Source organism: Castor canadensis, chromosome 5, assembly GCF_047511655.1.
Source record: "Castor canadensis chromosome 5, mCasCan1.hap1v2, whole genome shotgun sequence".
NCBI classification, from domain to species: Eukaryota; Metazoa; Chordata; class Mammalia; order Rodentia; family Castoridae; genus Castor; species Castor canadensis.
In genome coordinates, this window is record NC_133390.1 from 152,974,764 (window position 1) to 152,996,959 (window position 22,196).

Genomic DNA, 22,196 nt, shown 5'->3' on the forward strand with positions numbered 1-22,196 from the left:
TTCCTCCCATGCTTCCTAAAGCTGTGCACTCCATCAAAGAAAATGACCTTCCCCAATAGAGGAGGACTGTTCTTCAGTCAAGAATACACAAGTAATTATGCTCCCTTGCTAAACCTCCAGATAAGCTCTCAAGGTCCATTTGTAGAACGTGGGTCGTCCAAGTTCCTGTGATTCCAAATGAGGCACTGTGCATGGCAGTCTGCCTTTCTTTAGGGACAAAAAAAGAAATATGTGAGAGAGAGAGAGAGAGAGAGAGAGAGAGAGAGAGAGAGTGTGTGTGTGTGTGTGTGTGTGTGTGTGTTTTCCTCAGCCCAGTCCCAGGACTACTCAATCAGAATATTTAGGGTAAGGCACATAAAGCTGTACTGGGAAATACAGTAATATAATTATACCAGAGAAAATAGGAAATCGAGAGAGGAAGATAAAGATCAGCCATAATCTTCCTCTCTGGCACTGTCCATTAGTAGCTTATGTACAGTATATTTTTCTGAGCTTTTGGGAAGATTATGCATTTAGGTTTTACCGTAATCATGATGTGTATATAGGTTTTTTTTTTCAGGTTTCCTTTACTTTAGCAGCAAGTCAACCATTTTCTTTTATTTTAATGGGTGTAGTCTTGCTTTTTGCCTCCTCGTGCTTCCATGTCAGCATGCTTAGCCACTGCCTAGGATCCTCATTCTGGATCCTTTGACATTTCATCGTTTGGTACCTGCATCAGGGGTTTGTTGGGCCACCATCAGGAGATTTGCCAAATCACAGTGCTGGTACAACTTGGACTTTGTAGGGTCCTAGTGAAGGTAGCACCAGCACCCAGTTTGTTGGTCAATAGCTAGATACTGGATTGTGTATTGAGCTCTTGTCTAAGGATTTGTATAGGAAAAAGCCAAGTAATGGGGAGACTGACCAATATTGAAATGAGTGATATTTGAATCAAACTGGAGAGGACATACCCTTACATATTTTGGAATTAGCTTTTATAAAACTTCACTGTAGTGTCATGGTGTGGAGGATTCTTCTGGTCTTACCAGCTCATTGGCAGTGTCTCTTTTAGGCCCCTTCTAGGCTGACCTGGTCTAGCCAACAACCTTCAGGATGTATTGATCCATGGAGCTGTCATTTTATTATATGAACTCTCTCCTTTTTTCTTCTTCATCCCAACTCAAATTTCTTGTCTACAAAATGGAGGTGTAGTACAGGAGCCAAGGAGGAAGTGAAGGTGACAGCAGTATATTGTGGCACAGTGGAAAGGCACCAGGCTATGAATAGGCCTAAGATCTGGTGTGCCATAAGTCTCTGTGATCTTAGATAACTTACTACCCATCCAGAAGCTGTGCTTGCTTGCTTCTGTAAAATGAAAGGATTAGACCAGATTATTTCTCTATTTCTTTCTACTTTCAAATACTTTTACCTTACAAGAGTCTCATACACTGGGCACTGGTGACTCACACCTGTAATCTTGGGATTATTGGGCGGCTGAGATTGGAAGGATCTTGGTTCAAGGCCAACCCAGGCAAATTTAGTTGGAGAGACCCCCATCTTCAAAATAACCAGAGCAAAACAGATCGGTGGCTCAAGCAGTAGAGTGCCTGTTTTGCAAGCATGAATCCCTGAGTTCAAACCCCAGTACAACCAAAAAAAAAAAAATGAGAGAGGGTGTCTCACAGGTTTAAAAATAGACATTCTTTGTGAGGTCTTGTCAGTTGTTTGCCAGGAAGCTCCCTTGCCTTTCAGGATCTCATAGATGAGCCCCTTCTCTCTATAATTATAATTGCAGTATCATGATTGAAAAAAGTCTCCCTAAAGCAGTGGTTCTTGACCAAGGGTAATTCTGCCATTCTGCTTCTACCTTCCCAGCCCAGGGCATATTTCATAGTGTCTGGAGACATTTTTAGTTACCACATGTGGAGGATGTTACTCATGTCTAGTGAGTAGAGGTGAACGATGCTTCTAAATATCCTACAATGCACAGGACAGACAGATCTACAACAAAGAATTATCTAGCCCGCAGCGCCAAGGCTCAGAAACTCTTCCCTTAAAGAGACCAGACTTGAATTTTCTGGAGACCTTCGCAGAAGTCCCAGCTTGGCTTCAAAGAAGAAAATCTTTTTTATAATGACTTTGGGAATAAAAAATGAGAAAGAAAGAGCAAAATCTGGGAGGAAGATGAGAGATCCCCTCAGAAAAATTCTCTGTTCTTTAGGTCAGGCAAGCTGCTTGGAGAGCAGCCTGCAGCTGTTTAATCTGAATTTAATTGAATCCAGCTTCTCAGCATTCTCTCCGGCCTGGTCCCCACGCCCAGGCTCCTGCTACTCCCATAGCTACCAGGTCTGGTGAGGAGAGGACAATGGAGGTGTAGTGTGGCTCATCCCTAGTAAAGCTGCAAGTCTACATCAGTACAGTGAAGGGATGGATTCTTGGTCTCTAGGTAGTTTTCCTGCTTATGGAGGGCTCTGGGAGCCTACTGGTTTTTTCTGTTTAGTCATGAAAATGGAGGATTTGTTTTTTTGAACTCAGAGGAACTGACTTTTTTTTCCTTTTTTTAAAAGATTATTTAACAAGAGCAAAGTATAAAACAGGCATAGGATAGGACTTTTATAAGGATAGGACTTTTATAAGGTTTAGAGTTGCTTTTTTTCAACGAGTTCTGCTTTTGTACTTTTTTCATTCTGGGTACTATCATTTATGTGCATGCAGCTTTCTTGATGAGACCTTGTGATAATATTCTTAATCATTATTTTTTGTTTTTAAAGTAGGCTCTTGTCCCAGATATATGCTGCTGTTATTGAGGCTGTTTTGGCTGGCATTGCATGTTACACTAAAACTACCAGTCTAACAAAGGTAATTTTAATACCACATTTCTCTTTCTGTAGTCATTATTTTAATGTAAAGCATCCTATCCATTTGTTTTTTTCTTTAGACATCTTACTGTACTCACTTTAGTGTGAGCTTGGGCCTCTGTTGCACCATAGGCAGCTGAGCTTCTGTTGCCTATGATCATGCTGCTATTGTTTTATGAGTTACAACTAATCGGCATGTCTTTCAGACATCTGGTTCTGTTAAAAGTCATTGTCTTATTAATAATTTAAACAAAATGCTTTTAGAAGGGCTGGAGGAGTGTCTCAAGTGGTAGAGCGCCTGCCTAGCAAGCTCAAAGCCTGAGTTCAAACCCCAGTACCACAAAAAAAAAAAAAAAGCTTTTAGATGCTTAAGAAAAATACATATACTCCACTGTGAATTTTAATAAACTTAGGTAAGTCTGTTTTGAGCTACATAGTTTGGTTTCTTATAATTCAATGTTTTAAAAAATCAACTACAGACTAGGAAATCTTACTTGCCTTTCCTAGACAATCATGCATGTTGTTGCTCTCTGACCATTTTCTTCCTTGCTGTTTTGCGGTTAACCTGCCCTGCTGAGTTGGATTCCTAAATCTGACCCAGTAAGGAGATGAGAAGAGTCGGCTTGATGCCTCCCAATGCCAATAGGACCTTTCCTGAAGGAAGCCAGTTGACATTGGAAAGGTTGTGTATGATGTAGATATCAGAGAGACCTTAGCCGTAGACACCAGCTCCTTGCCATCCCCCTTCTCACTGAATTGAATCTTGCTGCTAACTCAGTAAAAGGCCCATGCAAAGCCATGGGATGTCCTTCAGTATCACTTCTCACATCTTTGTTTTCTTACTGATTGTAACTCTAGCTATTTGAACATTCTTAGCATCTGGCAGAAACTGAGGTCAGTGGTTCCTCCCCCAGATCCAGGGGAAAGGAGAGGTAAAAGGACTTTCCTAGACCTCACATACTGCTGGCATCACTCCAGCTGCTTACATCTCTCCAGCAGATAGGTACCAGTGCCCACCTGTCTAAATGTAGTTTTTTCCTGTGAACCCAGCCTGAAGAAAGCAGGCACCTGTTTCCCTTAATCTGATATTTTCACTTTAATCTCCCGATGTGTACAAAGTAGTCACGTAGAAAGGAAGGGCACTAGCCAACTGTTAGAAGCGCCCTTCCTATCAGTGATATGTGGCACTTTTTGCTGCGTGAAAGCTAATTGTCTATTTTGTTACTGCTTTTATAGGCCAAGGAGATTGCAGAACAGACCCTGGGATCTTGGCTAGATTCCTTTGAGTTGGTTAAGTTTAAGGCAGCCCTACGGTAAGCAATGGCTGATACTTTTTATAAAGATTTTTTGTTTGCTTTTTTAAAGAATTTCTTATCCTTTATAATTTACATTCCAATTCCACTTTGAGAAATGTTCCAGTAAAATAATGGGATATGTGAAGGAGAATCATTCCTGATCAGACCTTTATTTGAGAAGCCAAGGAGCCAAACATGGAGGAATTATATGAGGAAGAGTCACATACATGTTCTAAGGGAAAATGTGAGGCAGATTCATACCAGAACCATGTGATCCCTAACAGGCCAGGTTCCAAAGTTAAAAAGGTAAAGCAGGGGACCTGAGAGGTAGGCTTATTAGCAGAAGAGGACATGGGCACATGAAGATAGTCACTGTTTAGAAGAGACTTGCCTTGGGTCTCACCTACCTCTCAGATGATAGAGACCCTGAGCTTGGGGTATAGATGTTCTGAAAATCTGGCTTCTTGCTATATTCCCATCATGTCTTCTTGCACATACCTTTGCACCTCTGTGTAGTCTTTCTCCATAACTAAATTTTCATGAGCCCAGTCCATATATACCCCTCCTCCCCCAATCTCACAGGAGGCCCATTTTTGTGCACTTTTATGCAGGGGATATGAAAGACCTGTAGTGGGGAGCTTATTTAAGAATACTTCTAAGGTGTTCTCTATGTTGTCTCCACACCTTGTCCCACATTTTCTTACATCTACAGCCCTGGGTAGTGAGAATGAGCATTTGTTAGATGATGTCAATCAGTTGATCTAACAATAAGAATTTTGTTCTCTTGCTGCAACTCCAGGAATAGAGTAAGGAGGCAGAACTCTGTGGTGCAAGGGTTTTTTTGTTTTTTGTTTTTTGTTTTTTTTAATCTTGCTTCAGGTCTCCTTTTCCCTGGGTCTTCTGGATCTTACTCTTCTGGCCATGAGAGATAGAGGAAGCCTTTTCCCACAAGGCCTTGTGCTACCTTGCACTGTCTGTTGTTGGCAGGCCTTAGTTTGAGAAAGCTCTTCCACTTTCCTGCTATGTGACTTTAGGCAAGATCAGGAGCTTTTGAACTAGGAATGGCTCAAGTGGTAGAGTTGAGAGAGGAGAGACAGCCCAAGAGAGAGATTGAGAGAGATCTGTATCTGTCTCCTGAACTGCCCACTTTGTAGAGTGATCAGGAATGAGGGTCTTGGTTTCTGTTGTAGTGAGATCTTCTCTATTACCATCAACATGGCTGACATAGTCCTTTTGCTGCTCTTCTTCCTCCATCTCTGGCCCAGGCCACTTCTCAATCACAAAGCTTCCTAGGCCTAAATGTACCACCCTAGTTGAAGAAAGGCACAAGGAGAATCCTCTGAGCAATCGGAATTCCACCTGGAATTCCACTCCATTTCCTCCCCAAGGATCCACTTCACTGCGGACCCTAACTGTATCACATTAGCAGATCTTCTCCTGAGAGGGGAAGGAGTTGGGAGCCATGAATGTAAAGGGGAAGTTAGTGCATTACTAACTAGTACTTGTTAAGACACAAAATTAAGCTTATGCAGGCTAAAAACTTTCTTATACAAAAAGAGTAAGCCAAAAGGATTTTCTGGTTATTCCTTAGCCTGACCCTGCCGTGGCTCCACAGTAGTTGACTATGAATATCAGGTACAAGCTCTCAGCTTGTGTAAGAGCAGAGCTGGCAGCTTGACCCAAATGTTGTGAAGAGAAAACAGATTAGGGCAGTCCGTAGAGGCTGTAAGGCGGGAGGTCTTGAGTCAGTAGAGGGCCACTCGAGCATTCTCCCCTGCTCTGAGCCAGAGTCAAGGGAGCCCTGAGGACACAGAGGCAGAACTGTGACTGGAATCAGACCTAGTTCCACACCTGCTGATGGCATGGGATCCTGGGAAAGGTATCTAAAATTGTTAAAGTAAATCTATATAAAGCAAGGATGACACCTTGTTCAGTGGCTTGAGAGTCCAAGGTAGGCCTGCTACAGAAGCAAGTGTATGGTAGAATACCAATCCAATAGTAAGTAAGAGAAGATTGACTTTAGTTTTGTTTTCTTTTTTGGTCTACAGCTCCAAGGTGGCTTTTCATATACATGCTGTGAATAATCAGGGAAGGTAAGTGTATGGTTGTGGTACCTCCTCACATGGGGCAAGTTAAGGAGCATAAAAAGAGGAGATGTTAGCTGAATGTGGTGGTGCATCTATGTTCTCCTCACTCAGGAGGCTGATGCAGGAAGATCATGAGTCAAGGCTTGCCTGGGCTACATAACAAAAACCTGTCTTGGGGAAAAAAAAAGGGAGAACAAAGAGAAACTGTTTTGTAGCTGATCTCATAGTTCCATCTCCACAAAGGTCACTCCAGACTTTGGCTTGGGCAGGCTGTGCTCAGCTGAGCCCCTCTACCCTGAGTTCTTCCAACAGAAGGCTGAGGGGCAGGAATCAAGGCATAATTCACTCCAGTGACCCTTGTATTAATTCTACATACATGCAACCCAGAGTTTTGAAAATCCCTGAGAGAGGTCTGAGTCTATGAGTTGTAGTTGCCACATTAAATAAAGAGTATATTGTAAATTTCAGTACAGTTAAAAATTCTTTAGTATGTCTCACTTTCTCTCATCTCTTTTTTCTTCTAGAATTGTGCCTCTGGACAGTGAAGATAGCTTATTCTTTGTGAAAACGGTAAGCAGAACTCTATGAATCAGCTGACTGGGAATGGTCTGTAGAGGGATATCTGCAAGGGGTGAAGGTGGGAGTAGGCAGAGGAGCTCCGAGGAGCTGAGATTGTGCTGACCTTTTGTGAAAATCTGAGTTGAAGACAAGCCTGCCTTGATCAACAGACCAATACATTTTCAGTCGTTTCTGTGTATTTCAAGATCTGTATTGATGCCCGTTACAGCAACTTGGGAAAATTCATTAATTAAATAAACAACAATCTACATAGGCCTGTGACTCTAGTGAAGTGGGGTAAACAGAGTAGAACTTTCCACCCTATGTGTTGGGCCCTCATTGATGGGCAGAGGGGTTTAGAGACATAATCAGGTATTGGTCCTTAGGGCAAGATGGCATGACCTGGGGGTCCCACAGTTTGTAGGTCACTTGCAGCCACAAGATGAGGGCTCCATTTACCCCAGCATACTGTGATGTGAAGAGGGTTGGCAAGCAATGCATGAGAAAATGATGAAGATCCAGCTAAGACCCTGGTTGTCATGTGTGTGTGCCTTAATTCCAGCAAACTTTGGTCTTGGGCAATTAAATTACCATTTGATAGCTCAACTATCAAATGCATCCCCATCACTGTGTCAGTGGAAATCAGCTCAGAGTTCCTGTCAGTAATGTTATCTATCTACAGAGAATAGCACAAGGATAGCTTTTTTTTTTTTAAGGTTGTAAGTCATTAATGTTTTATAATTGTATGTGGTTTCTATCTGTCGGCATTTTTTGTGTTAATGTTCTTTCAGAACTAATTTAGACTTTTATTTTGGGAAGTGTTCTCTGATATTTAGGTAATAATACTTATCTCTCTGCTAAACTCCAAACCCCTGACTTCTTTCATTAGACTCTTGTGCAGGGCATTGGAAGATGCACTGCACACTTCCAAATTAGGAGTAATCAGGAGTCCAGGAGTCATACTGTTGTAAAGTGTGTATTCAAAGCCAGGTGCAGTGCCAAATAAGGTTACAGCTACTTGTGAGGATGAGGCAGGAAGATTGTTTGAGTCCAGGAGTTTAAGCCCACCCAGTCATCATAGGAGGACCCTGTCTCAAAAAAAGTATGCATTCAGTAGTAGCAGCTAATGAAATAAGAAGGAATTTGATACTTGCTGTGTAAATCCTGTCTTCCCCATTCAGGCAGAGATGTAGTTTTGGTCACCTCCTTGAGGCCTTCCCTATTGATTTCTCCATATAAGTACTGAATTCTTACAGGATTTGCAGTTTGTACTACACAAATTAGGGAGTAATTCTGTACCAACATGTCATCTGATGACTTTTCTGTAAGCTCTTTTCAATTATGATACGTTTTGTAAAGACAGTCGCCCTGTTATATTTTTTTCTTTTCCCATGCCACATGTTGGGAAGTACATGGCAATTATCCAACAAATGTTGTATATATTCTTTGCTTTCTTCTCTGACCTCTTCCTTAACACCATTGGCTAAATATGAATGTGAAGGATCAGGAACCCACAGGATCTATATCCTTGATTCATCTGGGAACCAAAAGATTCTCATTGTCATTTACCAGGGACCACATAGCCCAGAAAGGTTTGTCTTCATATGGTCAAAATACCATGTGAAGATTTAGATAAACCTTCCAGTTGTCAAGCTTAATTGGAAAATTAATTGAAACATAGAAGCCTAATTGTCACTTTTGTGTCTATCCTATTATCATGGCAGGTTAGCAGATAAAGGCCTTTGGCTCTAGCTGTGTTTTTTTCTTATTATTTTATTTTTTTTCTGTCTTCTTTATTTTTTTATTTGAGGATCTAGCAATTCCTTCAAGAGCCCCAGGTTTTTTTCTTCTGTCTTGAGGAGTGGAATGAGGGTCCCAGGCTAAGGCAAGAATGTGTAAAAATGGGCTTAGCTTCAAAAGCTCTGAACCCGCCATTTAGCAGTGCTCAAACTAGGGAGGGGCAGACCTGAGAGGGCTCATTGAACTTCATATCCCATGTTCCTCACCAGATCTTCACAGTCATACTCTGGCTCTAGATGACACACTTCCAACAAGTGTTGGGAAGTTCCATGTTTCTTTTGTTTGTCTTTCAGGTTTTTTAGGTGGAGTCTTGATATATTGCCCAGGCTGTTCTTAAACTCCTGGACTGAAGTGATCTTCCTGCCTCAAACTCCTGGGTAACTGGGACTATAGATGTGTACCTCCTTGCCCAGCTTCTGTATCTAGAATTATTTATTATTAAATTATTCCATTTTCACTAGTTTTTAAATAATAAGTTAGGGTTTTCTTACCAGCCATTCAGGAACTGTCTCTGAGTTCTAATTTTGTTTCCAAGCCACTAAAGCCTCTATTTTTTATTTGTCTTGGCTATAAAAACTTGAATAGCTTTCTTGGTAAAGTTGTCCCCCCTTATCAACAGGGGATACATTCCAGAACCTCCAGTGAATGCCCAAAACTGCAGCTAGTATAGAATCCTAAATATACTATATTTTTTCCTGTATTTACAAATGTATGATAAAGTTTAGTTTATAGATTAGGCACAGTGAGATTAACAATAATAATAATAAAATAGAGTATTTACATAATACACTGTAATAAAGTTACCAGCATCACTACTCTTGTGTTTTGGGACCATTATTAAGTAAAATAAGAGTTTCTACAGCATGTGCTACTACACCTGTAATCCCAGCTACTTGGGAGGTGGAGGCAGGAGGATTTCAAGTATGAGGCCAGCTCAGGCAATTTTATCAAAACCCTATCTCAAAAACAAAATAATTATTTGAATGCAAACACTGTGATACCATGACAGTCAATCTGATAACCTAATGGCTACTAAGCGATTAATAGTACGGATATGCTGGACAAAGGGATGATTCATGTTCCAGGCAAGATAGAATGGGAGTGTGAGATTTCATCTCATATTCAGAATGGCATACAACTTAAAACTCATGCATTATTTCTGGAATTACCCATTTAATATTTTTGGGCCACAGTTGACCAAAAGTAACTGAAACTACAGTAAGTGAAACCATGAGTAAAGGGGGACTAGAAGGAGCATTTGCAGGGCCTGACATGTACACAGATATATCCATGAATACTTGTGTGCCAAATAAATGACTACCTTTCTAGTTTTGTTCAGAACTGAAGCCTAAATCAAACAAGGAATTGGTGAGAGTATGATAATGTAGGGGTATAAAGTTTATAAGTGTACAGAGCTTAGAGGAAACACCTCCAATTCTGACAGGCTGGGAGCCAGTCATAGTTAAGAATGAAGGCTGGGAGCCAGTCATAGTTAAGAATGAAGGCTGTGTTGCCTCTTAGAGGGATAAGAATTTGAGAGAATTTATAGGAACATAAAGATACTATCCTTGTAGCCTAAGTGTGTCTCTGATCAAGGAGCAATTGCAGGGAAGCCTGGATGATCCTGAAGTCATCTCCAGTTCAGAGGTATGTTTCTGGATAGCTTCAGTTTTCCTTAGAAACTCATGACCTTCAGTATTCTTTTGCCATGTGTTTTAAACAGAATTTTGTGGTCTGTTTCCTAAGAATCTCTCCCTGAGGGTATTTGACAGATGACTGGTCTGACTCTAGTTTCTCACTTGATACAGGCTTGTATGACTGTCTGTGACATTCCTGACTTGCTGGGAGGAAGAGGGTGCTTGGGATCTGTGGTCTTCTCAGAATCATTTTTGACATCTCAGATCTTGGTTAAAGAAAAAGGTAAGTACATGTGATCTTTGGGAAGCAAACCTTGAAACTTTTTTTTTTTTTGACAAAATAAACCATAAACTAAGGCAAAAAAAAAACCCTGCATAAATTGATGAAAATATTAGAACACTTAACAATAAGCAAGTGGTTTATATTCTTGTTAATGAAGAGCTCTTACGCATTAATAAGAAAAATATATGATATCCAATAATAAAATGAACAAAAAAATATGACCATGCTGTTCACAGAAATAGAAAACAAAAATTAAGGAGGGGGATATTTATATGGATAAAGATATTCAGCCTCAATAGTAATCAAGATGAAACAATTTGGAACAAAAATTTGAAACCTTTTTTTTGCCATTATGTTGCCAAAAAATTTTAAAGGATGATAATATCCAGTGCTGAGAGGGTGATCTTGATAATGGTGTTTGGTTTTAGTATCTGTACTACCTTGGTAAAAAATTAAAAGTATAAGTAGTATTCCCAGCTACTTAGGAGGTGGAGGTAGATAGACCACGAAAAGTTAGTGAGACCCTATCTCGAAAACATAAAAAACAAAATGAGGAGTGGAGATGTAGCTCAAGTGGTAGAGCACCTGCTTTGCAAGTGTGAAGCCCTGAGTTCAAACCCCCGTCCCACCAAAAAAAAAAACAACAAAAGTGATTTTGGGACTTTTGCTGGCAGAGTGGCTCAAGTGGTAGAGCACCTGCCTAGCATGTGTGAGGCCCTGAGTTCAAACCCCAGTACCACCAAAAAAAAAAAAAAAAAAAAAAAAAGGCTGGGGCAGTAGTTTTAAGTGGTTGAGTGCTTGCAGAGGCTCTGGGTTTAATCTCCAGTATCACCCCCCACACACACACACACACACACACATAAACACAGTAAAGGTGAAAAGGACTAATTTGTAGGAGTCTTCATTTAAATATGGGTTTGTTTTGGCCTGAAAAATACTCAGATAAATCACATGGGGAAACCTTCCATCTGCTTACTAGTCTCCCTGTCCCCAGATGAGGAAGTTCCATTTTCTGAGGGCACCAGATTATACTAACTCCTGAGAAGGGGAAGGGCGCTTGCTGTCTGGGTAGGTTTATGAGGTGGACTGTGGTGGTTGAGAATAACTGGTGTATCTGTGGTCTTCCAACAGATGGCACTGTTACCACAGAGACCAGCTACATAGTCCTGACAGCTACTATACCCAGATTCTGCTCCTGGCTGGTCAGTATCATCCATGGGTGAAAGTGGACTCCAACATGGAGAATGTGGGGAGGACATTTGAGGAGGAGCCTGCTGTTCAGGAATGAAAGTTTTATCTCAGCCTTTTTCTTTATGTGAATGAATCACATTTCTTTAACTTTCTCATAGTCTTAGAATTTTTTTTTAAATTAAGAAGCTAAGTGATCTGTTAATTGGGCAAGGAAGAAATGAACACCCTCATATTACAAATGAAAATGCCGAGGTTTAGAAGTTGATAATAATCAGAAATACATTCCAAGACTCCCAGTGGCAGTTTGTCTGTCTGAGGTCACACAGATCTTGAGAATTGGATCCTGTGGCTCCCTTCTTTAGTTAGAATGGTTGCTGCTGATTTTTTCACAATATCTCTCTACATGTAGAAAAGTCTCATTTTCCTCAGTGGGTCTTGCTCTGTCACTCTGATGACTTGAGACATAAAAAGTATGATAGAAGCGAGTTTGATATCTAAAAGTCTATTTAAAAGTTTATTTAGAATCTGCTCATATTCTGTTTCTATAGTACTGATGTGGATAGGGAAAACAAAAAGTCATCCTCTGACATGAACATATTTAAATGAGAACACTCTGAAAAATATTTTAGTGTGCTCTCATTCCTTCATCTTTAAACAATTATTTTTTTCTGAAGTGATATGTAAATGGACATTAATACATCTTCTCCATGTATCATTGGCTCATTGATTGAACCTGAGTTCAATCAGGAGCAAGCTGATTGTATTCTAGGGCTCTGAGCCCTGATGACCAGTAGCCATCTCTGTCAGGGTGTCAGAGCCCGAGAACACTGGAAATGGTGGAGGGACTTTTCAGTCAGTTTTAGAAATATTTGAAGTAGTAAACTGAAAATCTGCATTTCTTTTGGACATAGGTAGAAGATAATGAAGTAAAATTGTCTGAGAAAGCCCAACAAGCAGTGAAGGTAAGCAACCTTCTTGTTCCTATTATTAATATTCTCAAAGTATAAGCAATTCATAAAGATAGTTTCAAAGATTTCATCTTACTGTTGAACTAAGGGATCTGTACTTCTTTGTCTTCAATTCCTATTTGCATATTCCCTTCCCAGCAAGCCTTTAGAAAGAACCACTTTTGGGAGACAAAATTAAAGGAATTCCTTCTGCCATTTAGACCTTTCAGAGTTTTTGAAGTTCTCCCAGTACTATTAAAAGCAGATCCCATATTGGCCTAGATGTTGAGATGAGATGTCAAGGGTTTAGGTCAAGGGGAAGCTGACTCCATTTTTACAGAAAAAAATAAATCCACTGGGACATGAACAAGTATCACAGGCTCTGGTAACGAGACTCAGAGAGGACCTTGACATTCATTTTCTCAGTACAATTCAGGGATGCCAGTAAGATGCCAAAGAGCCAGGCAATGCCAAAGGCCATGGATTAAGTTGGGCATATCTGATTCTGACTCAGCTTTTTAGACAGACAGAATAAGGCAGGACTTTTGATTATGTATTCATTGCCTGTTTTTTGCTTTTTTTGTTGTTAATCTTATTTCTAAAGGGGGACGAGTGTTTCCTGGGCACTTTTCTAACAGGAGGAGAAGGAACATATCTTTATTCCAGTAATCTACAGCCCTGGCCTGAGGAAGGTAAATAGCTGTTCTTGACTGTGTCTGGGTCCCCCTTTGCAGGTACTAGTATGGATGTTGTGATTAATAATATATCTGCTCTTTGAAAAGACTTGTTGGTGTAGAAGTATTTTCTTACAGTTTTTCTCTTTTGATCCACCCACTTTGTAGATGAGGAAACTTGTTATCTTTTACAAGTACAAGGGCTGGTCCCAGAATTGTACCTGGCCCTCTTGTTGGTGTCTGAGGTTTATTCTCAGAATGGGCTAGAGCAACATTTCTAGAAATAGAATCTGTAGACCTGAACAAAATCTGGATTAGTGTTCTACTGCTGTATAACAAATTACCACTCATTTGTAGCTTAAAACAATACCTACTTAACATCTCATAGTTCTGCAGATCAGAAGTCCAGGCAGACTTGTCTGGATCCAGGTCTCATGAAGCCAAAGTCAGGGATCAGCCAAGTGAGACTTGTATCTCAAGGTTTTGGGGAAGAATCTGCTCCCAGGTTTATCCAGGTTGTTGGTCTGCTGATTCCCTGTGCTTGTAGGACTGAGGCCTTCGTTTTCTTGCAGGCTGTCATCTGAGAACTATTCTCAGTTCCTTCTAGAAGTCTTTGTCCTGGGACCCTCTCCATCTCAACAACCAAGAACCTCACTTGTGTTGAATCTCATACCAGTCTGCATTCTGGCCCCTGTGATTCACATCTTTTTTCCCTTATACAAAATACAGTTACCTAGTCCCAAAGGTCTCATCCCATTATGGCAACCATTCAAAGTACTATATCTTATGGGCTCAAAATATGCCAAATCCCATCATTAAGATCATTTAAACCCCATGTACACAAAGCTCAGGTGTGTAATCTGTCAAGTACAGCTCCTAAACAAACTTCTCCCTGTCTCTGTACTTGTGAAACCAAAGAGATAAGTTACCAGCCCCCAGCTCTCTCAAGGTGGGACTAGCATAGTATAACAGAGCTTCAGGTTCAAAGAGGGGAAAAATAGAAGGAGAAAAGGAGCCATCTTCTTAAGACAGCTTTGAAATCCAGCTGAGCTTGATTAGGGTCAAGCCCTGATAATTATCTCCTGTGATTATCAGATGTACACTCCTGGGCTCTTGGTTCTGCCAGCTCTGAGTTCCTGTTTTTGCCTCCTGGGCTCTTGGTTCAGCCCTCTTGAGTCACCTTCCCTTTCCATGAAAGAAAATAATTCCTTGATTAGGACTCTTGGCCTGGAAATAATTCTCCATGTCACTCACTCTGCCCCCTTTGGCTCTTTGTTCCAGTCTCTCAGTTCTTGGTTTCAACTCTTGGGCTCATGACTGTGCTCTCTGTGCTTATGGTCTCACCTCTGTTACCCTTCCTTTTACAGCAAAAAAGAGCACCTTGTTTATAGCTTAGTAGTTTTATCAGTCTGGTTTTTGCCAGTAGAATTCTAGGAGTTCGGTAGCCTCCTTTTTGTTTTCTCTCTCCAAGCTAGCAGTGTTTCTGCTGATAGAAAATTCTCAATAACCTTGTTGGTCTTATATGAATTTCATGGGGATTCATTCTGTGTTCCTTTCCTCCGGTCTGTGGAGGTGGGGAGGGGTGCGTGTGTGTGCGCATTTGTGTGTGTGTGTGTGTTTTCCTGAGTATCCAATCCATAGCCTCATATATGATAGGTAAGCCCTCTACTACCGAGTCTAGTAACACTTTCATGTAAGTTCTGTTCTTTCCCATGTTGAACTTACCCTTGTGTGGACGAAGAGTTCTGACTTCACAAATTCTTCAACTTCCACTAAGCAAATCCTCTTTCTGGATGATTTGTTCTTCTTATGAGAAATAATTCTAACTTGTGGCAAATTCTTCTCCCTGTTTTCAAATCACTGGTTCAGCTCCTCCATTCACATAGAAGACAAAGCAGAAGGAATTCTGATTTTCAGTCCACAAAATGCTGGGGTGATAGTAGCATCTGTTGTCATGCACTTGCCCTTCATTTCTGCTTCTCCAGATCCTGGTGCAGAAGAGCAGGGAGTTAGGAATATTCATGGAAGTCATGCAGATATGACAGTGTTTCCAGTCTTGGAGCAACAGTGTGTTTTTCTTCTCCTTTGTTTTTTATTTTAATTTTTTATTGGTATATATTAATTTTGCAAAGGGATTTAATTGTGATATTTCCATACATGCATATAATTTACTTTGGTCAAATTCACTTCCTCCACTCCCCCTTTCATAGTGTTTTGAAAGCTGGTTGTAGGCATAACACACAGGTGGTTGTGCACTGTCAAACTAAAGGACACAACCAGTGATTTTCTTTTTCTTCTTCCGTGTGTGTGTGTGTGTGTGTGTGTGTGTGTGTGTGTGTGTGTGTGTGTTAAGCAATTTTCTGCTTCAGGGTTCAGGTCAAGGACTTTTCTGGGTTTTATGGGACTTGAAGTTTATTCCATTTAGGGGCTCTCATAAAGGAAAAATACTACAAAATGGTTAGGGCTTTTCTTAGGCTTCAAAAGGGGGCTTGAGCAGGTGAAGGTCCTGAAGTTCAGGTGTCATGAGTATCTTGATAAATCTCCTTTTAGTTGAAATGATGATGAGTTTGAAATTGATGTGTTCCCATCTCTTCTCAGCAAGCATTGTCTTGATTGATCTTCACATCCAAGGTGAAAACTGACCTGAGGTTGTAGCGCAAGTTAACCACAGCATCTGCAGAATATTCCAGATCTGGATGATATTCCCCTTCTTCCCCAGGTCTTCTGATTTTCCCCTTCAGAGTAAAAAATAGTGCTTTCTTCACCTTGAAATGTGTCCAGCTCTGGAAACTTTAATCTTCCCCAGCCAGTGGCTTCTGCTATCACGAGACTTAACTGTTATTCAGCTTCCCATTCATTCACGTCCTTCAGGTGCCCTTGTCTTCCCACCCTGCTGAGTAAGGCCAGGGAGGCTGCCTTAGTACCTAATACTTAAGAACTTGCTTTAGTTTTTCCACATACACCCATACCCCTAAACAGTGTCCTGTTTTTTAACTTAATCCAAATAGAACCAACACTGTGGGTTCTCCTGGGGCTTGTTTTTTTGTTCAGTATTGCGTTCCTAGGATTCATTAAGATTGTGTGGTATTTGTATGGGAATAGCAGAGCATTGCAATAGGAATAGCAGAGCCATAGTAAACTATGAGCAGATTCAAAGAGGCCAAGACAGCGGCCATTTTAAAGACAAAAATGGGGAGGATTACATTAGCTATTTTGAAACAATCTTTGGCCACAATGATTAATAGCAAGAGTGGTGTCAGTCTGTTTGTGAACACACAGTTGCTGGGCAGATGTCCTTTTATGTCCTTTTTATGTAAGGTTGCAGTGGCCTCCTTGCAAGCTCATGGTTCTGGCAGTCTTTTGTGAAAGTTAGCATCTGGCAATCATGTGTAGGAACCCTTTATAACCTCCCAGTTTTATTCATTTTTGGGGAGAAGGGTTGATAGAAGCAATCCCATTTTGATTCTGACAACTTTCACATTTTCTTGACAGTTGTATGTTGCCATATAGCTCATTCACTTTCATGACTCCATAGTATTGGTTTGTATGAAAATAAGCTATCATTTTTACTCTTTTTTTGGTGGTACTGAGGTTTGAACTCAGGGCCTCATACTTGCTAGGCAAGTGTTTTACCACTCAAGCCACTCCTGCAGCCCTTTTTGCTTTAGTTTTTTTTTTAATAGAGTCTCATATTTTTGCCCAGGCAGGCCTGGATTTTGATCACCTACCCACAGACTTGCATGTAGCCGGACCACAAGTATAGGCCACCACTCCCAGTTTATTGTTTGAAATGGGGTCTCGCTAACTTTTTTTGCCTAGGCTGACCTCCAACCATAATCCTCCTAATCTCTACCTCCCACATAGTTGGGATTATAGGTGTGAGCCACCATGCCTAGCCTATTTATTTATTTTTTGAGGTGCTGGAGATTAGTCCCATGACTTCATGCAAGTGTTCTATCACTGAGCTATACCCACAGTTCATTAGGGAAGATTTTTAACCACTAGTTCAATTTATTTTATGTTTATCGATTATTTCCTTTTTTTTTTTTTTTCTTTTGCAGTACTGGGAATGGAACCCAGGGCCTTGTTCAAGCTAGGCAGGCGTTCTACCACCTGAGTACATCCCTGGATCAGTAACTGTCTTAGTATCTTTTTTCTTCCATTCCTCTCATCTGACTTTTAAACTTCATTGGGCAGGAGCAGAGCCAGCACTTCCTTTTGGTCTAATTTTGCCCCACTACTGAGGCAGAATCCTTCTGAATACCCCATGTCCCTGTGAAGTAATGAGGTTTTCCACTGTGGCTAGTGGGAATGGGCAGAATTTCCAGTGTGAGGTGTATGTTAATGTTCATTACTTTACATATGAATCCAGTTTTGCAGCACCATTTGTTGAAAAGACTCTCCTTTCTACTTTGAGTTGTCTTTGTACTTTTGTTAAAAATCAATTGACCATATATGCATGGGTTTTACTATTTCCTATAGGCCTCAGTGAATGGTTGATACTTGGCTCCTTATTTTTCCTTGTAGTGATTTAGATTCCAGAGTGTTTTTTTCCACCGGGCAGAGATTGACCAGCAATGAGGACCAGAGATGCAGAGATGGGGCAGTGAACACATCTGCATATTTTGGGGACCAAGCTACTTTCATCTGTGTGATGGGCAGGCCCAGCAGCTATCTGCTGTCTTCATCCTCACCTTCTCAAGTTTGTTATATCCACATGAAGCTGTTGTGGGACACTTTAAAAAAGAAAGTTCTCGTGGGGTGCCAGTGGCTCACGCCTATAATCATAGCTACTCAGGAGGCAGAGATTAGGAGGATCATGGTTCAAAGCCAGCCTGGGGAATAGTTCTCGAGACCCTATCTTGAAAAAAACCCATCACAAAAAAAGGCTGGTGGAGTGGCTCAAGGTGTAGGCCCTGAGTTCAAGGACTAGTACCGCAACAAAGAGAAAGTTCTCTATACCATTGATCATGAGTGAATTTTACAGCTGCACGTTACATACAACATGAATGGCTCTCAGAAACAGAATGTTAAGAGAGATAGCAAGTCACAGAAGAACACACGATTAGCTTTCTAGCTCTATGACAAGGTGAAGTAATACCTAGTTTTGGGATGTATTCAAGTATGGTGAAAATACCAGATTGAGGATGTTGGTTCCCTCTGGGTGGAAAGGAAGGGCTGTCACTGAGGAACAACATGCAGTGGGCTTCAAAAGTACTAGTAAAGAATGATTTTTTTTAGGTTAGGTGGTGAGTACATAGGCATCTGGGTTTTGGTGGTGTGGCTTTGTTCTTTTTCTTTTAAATATGTGTACTGTTTATATCCTCTCACTGACACAGAATGGAAGTTACCCAACCATTGCATTAATTTCCCCAGCAGTGACAAATGTTCCCTTCTCCACACTAGTTGTACAATTGGAAGATTTATTTGTACAGTTAGTTGTCTGAAAGAGAAAAAGCCAAATTCTTCATTGGTGTAATGTTTTGCCCTAAGGGATTTGTTTCTCCGGTTGGACTTCCTGGGGTGCAAAGGTCAATCAAAGACAGAACCATGCTGCAGTCCCCTGCTGCATGAGTTTTGATGGGAAACTTCCTCTTAACCTGGGTTTTCCAGCTTACAGACTGGAACAGAAAGGACAGCACTCATCCACTAAAGACACCAAGGATAAGATAAGAAGCCAGAGTGATGACTTCAAAAGTTGATTAGCCCAGACTCTACATAAGCCCTGCAAAAGCACATCCCTTTAAACTACAGTCTGATAGTCAAGAATCCAGAGCAGATACCAGAATTGTTATCACTTCTGTGGATTAGGATCTCAGAGACCAGGGCACTGGCACTGGTCCACCTGATGACTCACTTCATTTATCTCATATGTGCTCTGAAGTTAATGACAGAGTTACTGCTCACAGAGTACTGCAATCACATTGCAGTACTAAAATCAAGTTCTATTTACTGACACCCTGCCCTAGGTCATGCCCCCAATGAGTGCTTTTCCAGCATTGTCTGCTGAATTTCTGGCTCCTTCCCACCCCTCCCCCAGGGATTATTTGTTTGCTATTAGATGTGTGTGGTTGGTTGTGTGTGTGTGTGTGTGTGTGTGTGTTAGTTACTAGGGTTTGAACTCAGGGCCTCATGCTTAATAGATAAGTGATTTACCACTTAATCCATACCTCTATCCCTTCTGATTTGTTCTTAGGCTTCAGCATCTAGAGGGAGAGGAATTGCTAGAAATGACCTCCTCATATACCCGTTTTCTGTCTTCCCAGTGAGGAGGTGGAATGCTTTCTACCACTGGGCTGCATCTCTGTCCCCCAATATCTGTTTTTGTTTTTTGAGGTTTGTCCAGGAGGCCCTTGAGTGACACTAGACTTGTTTCTGAGCCACATGTAGAGGGGAAGCCTGGGACATGGAAGGATACAGCTACTAGGTAGTAGTAGGGGAGCAATGACACCTAGGGAGTCCTCTTTTCTTTAGAAACAATAGGTGGAGTCATCTGTGGCAAGAATTGATGAGGCTGTAGCTTTAGAAGATTGTTGAAGGGGGCTGGCAGAGTGGCTCAAGTGGTAGAGGGCCTGCCTATCAAGCATGAGACCATGAGTTCAAAACCCTGTACTGTGGAAAAAAAAAAAGATTGTTGAAGATCATAGGTGATTGCGGTCTGGGTATAGTTGGTGAAAGGAGCTAGAGATTATAATAGAAGAGCCACTGAGCAGTGTTGTGGCCTGTTGAGGCTGAAGAGGCAGTTCATCAATTAGCCATGTGAGGCTCTGGACAGAGGAAATTTGAAAGAAAAAGGTCAAGAGAACTGGCAGGGTCCAATGTGGTACTGTGCCTTTGATGTCACATAAACCAATGTTCTATACTTGACTCCACCACCAAGTAATTCTGTGACTTTTGGGGAAATCCTACTAAGTTTGAGTTTCTTCATCAGTCCCATAAGAGTAACTGTTGCAAAGACAGAAAACTCTACCTATGTGACAATCCTGGTGCTTAGGAAATTCTGAATGAAATCTGTTCCTATCACAAAATAGAGATTCCCTTGACAAAGTAGAGATTAATGGTACCTCCTGTCCCCAGGGGTTCTGACCTTGTTGCAGATGAGAGAAATGTCAGAAATTTCTGAGCACTAGAGGAAAATGGGAGGACTAATGACTCTGAAGGCTCAGTGACATGACATGATGGAGTATTCGGAGAGAGGTAGCTAGAAGGATGGGATGCTGGAGTCAGAGTGGGTTCTGGGGCTAAAGATTGCAGAATGTGAGGTATTGTGGGTACAGCCTCACTGCTGTGGAGTTGGCCTTGAGGAGGAGTGGGGCTTGTGGGGCCTCGACTTGTCCCCTGATGTCTCAGAAGCAATGGGAGCACTGCTCCTGGAAGGAAGACTGTACACACAGTCAGAATCTATTTGAAATAACTTGGCATGATTAGAACAGCAGATGTAGACAGTAAAGGGAGTATGGAGCTTGACTCTCTAAGGGAGCTGACTCCAGGGGAGGATACTGGCCTGTGAGCAGCAGTGAGGAGAACAAGGCAGTATACAGGGAAAACCAGACTTTCCTTGTTGGAAGATGGAAGGCTTACAGGGCTTGAACCTGGATGCCTTGAACTGGGCTGGCTGGCCACTGCTGCTGCTGCCCCAGATAGTAAGGTCATCTTGCTCTCTGACTTAACATCTAGTTCATTCCTTTCACTTGTACCCAAAAACTACCTCACCCCTATTAACACACACTAATTAGCCCTTCTCTTCCTTCTGAAACCCCACCTAATCAGGAAGCCTTCAGAATTCGCAGTCTTTATAGAACCAACCCTCAAAAGGCCTTTGCTCTTCTTGTCATTGCAGCCTCCAGAACTTTGAGGCTGCCTTTATAGAACCACAGCTCTAGGAGTCAGTTCCTCTTTGTCTCTAGTTGTTTGCCTTAGAAATAAGATGTTAGTCATCGTACTCTCAAGTCTGTGTCTTGAGCTTCAGGAACTGCTGTTATCTCTGTTCTATGAATGAAAAGTGATAAACAAAGGCTGCAAAAGAAACAAATAATCCTGTGCTCTGGATGTTTCCTTTGAGGCTCCAGAGCAAGCCCAGGCCCAGCCTTACTTAATCTTTGTCATCTTAGTTATTCATCTTTTCTGTGTTTTCTGTTTTGGGTATGTTTCTTAGTTATCCATTTTGTTGTGTTACCTGTTTTGGGTATGTTTCTTAGTTATCTACTTTGTTGTGTTATCTGTTTTGGGGATATTTCTTAGTTATCCACCTTTTCTCCCTAAGGGCTTGACTGAACTACTCTGTGTGACTGTCTACCTGGGAAGTAGCAGCCCTCCTTAGACCTGAATCCTTGTGCTAAGGATCCCACATTCTGCATCCACCTGGCACATATCTTTCTTTTGTGAACTGCAGAACACTAAGGTCCCAGTGTCTGTAGAACCTACTTAGTGCCTAACTCAAATGTCCCTTTTTTGGGCACATATCCAGCTGAAGCACTTTCAACTGAGACCCTAGTGTTTCTTCTTGGGACCTAAGTAAGGAATGTGATCTCTTTAGGAATGAGCCAGTTTTTGCCAAAATCAGTGGAAGGAAATTCTGGGAACTTAGCAATGGACCACCCATACCCAAATGCTTTTTTAGCATATTTCCTTGGAAGACACCTATAAGAGAATGTGAATTGTGATCCTCCACATCAAATGATAGTTTGTACACTTGTTGGTTTTTCAAATTCTTATGCACAGACTGTATCCATGGCTCTATTTCTCTCTGCAAGGCTCTGCAGGGTTACTTTGTCTTCCCCAGGGGACAGGGCTCAGCATACAAATTGCATAATGTAGGCTCAACTGATACTAGTCTCTAGTTACCTCTCTGGTATGCCCTGGTACTAACAAGGATATTGGAATGTGC

The 22,196-nt window shown here is 41.3% G+C and overlaps 1 protein-coding gene across 3 annotated transcripts in view; it reads left to right on the top strand.

The window, feature by feature from the left end:
* Dnaaf9 (dynein axonemal assembly factor 9) overlaps window positions 1–22,196 on the top strand; it is a 130,493-nt gene that overhangs the window by 63,104 nt on the left and 45,193 nt on the right. For 2 of the 3 annotated variants that reach the window (XM_074074429.1, XM_074074431.1), the window contains exons 13-20: window positions 2,751–2,838; window positions 4,074–4,150; window positions 6,181–6,225; window positions 6,744–6,789; window positions 10,386–10,497; window positions 11,629–11,699; window positions 12,600–12,650; window positions 13,240–13,327. In XM_074074429.1, the coding sequence (XP_073930530.1) occupies window positions 2,751–2,838; window positions 4,074–4,150; window positions 6,181–6,225; window positions 6,744–6,789; window positions 10,386–10,497; window positions 11,629–11,699; window positions 12,600–12,650; window positions 13,240–13,327 (578 nt within the window). The remainder of the gene's footprint in view (window positions 1–2,750; window positions 2,839–4,073; window positions 4,151–6,180; window positions 6,226–6,743; window positions 6,790–10,385; window positions 10,498–11,628; window positions 11,700–12,599; window positions 12,651–13,239; window positions 13,328–22,196) is intronic. The other variant, XM_074074430.1, reaches the window with a different exon arrangement.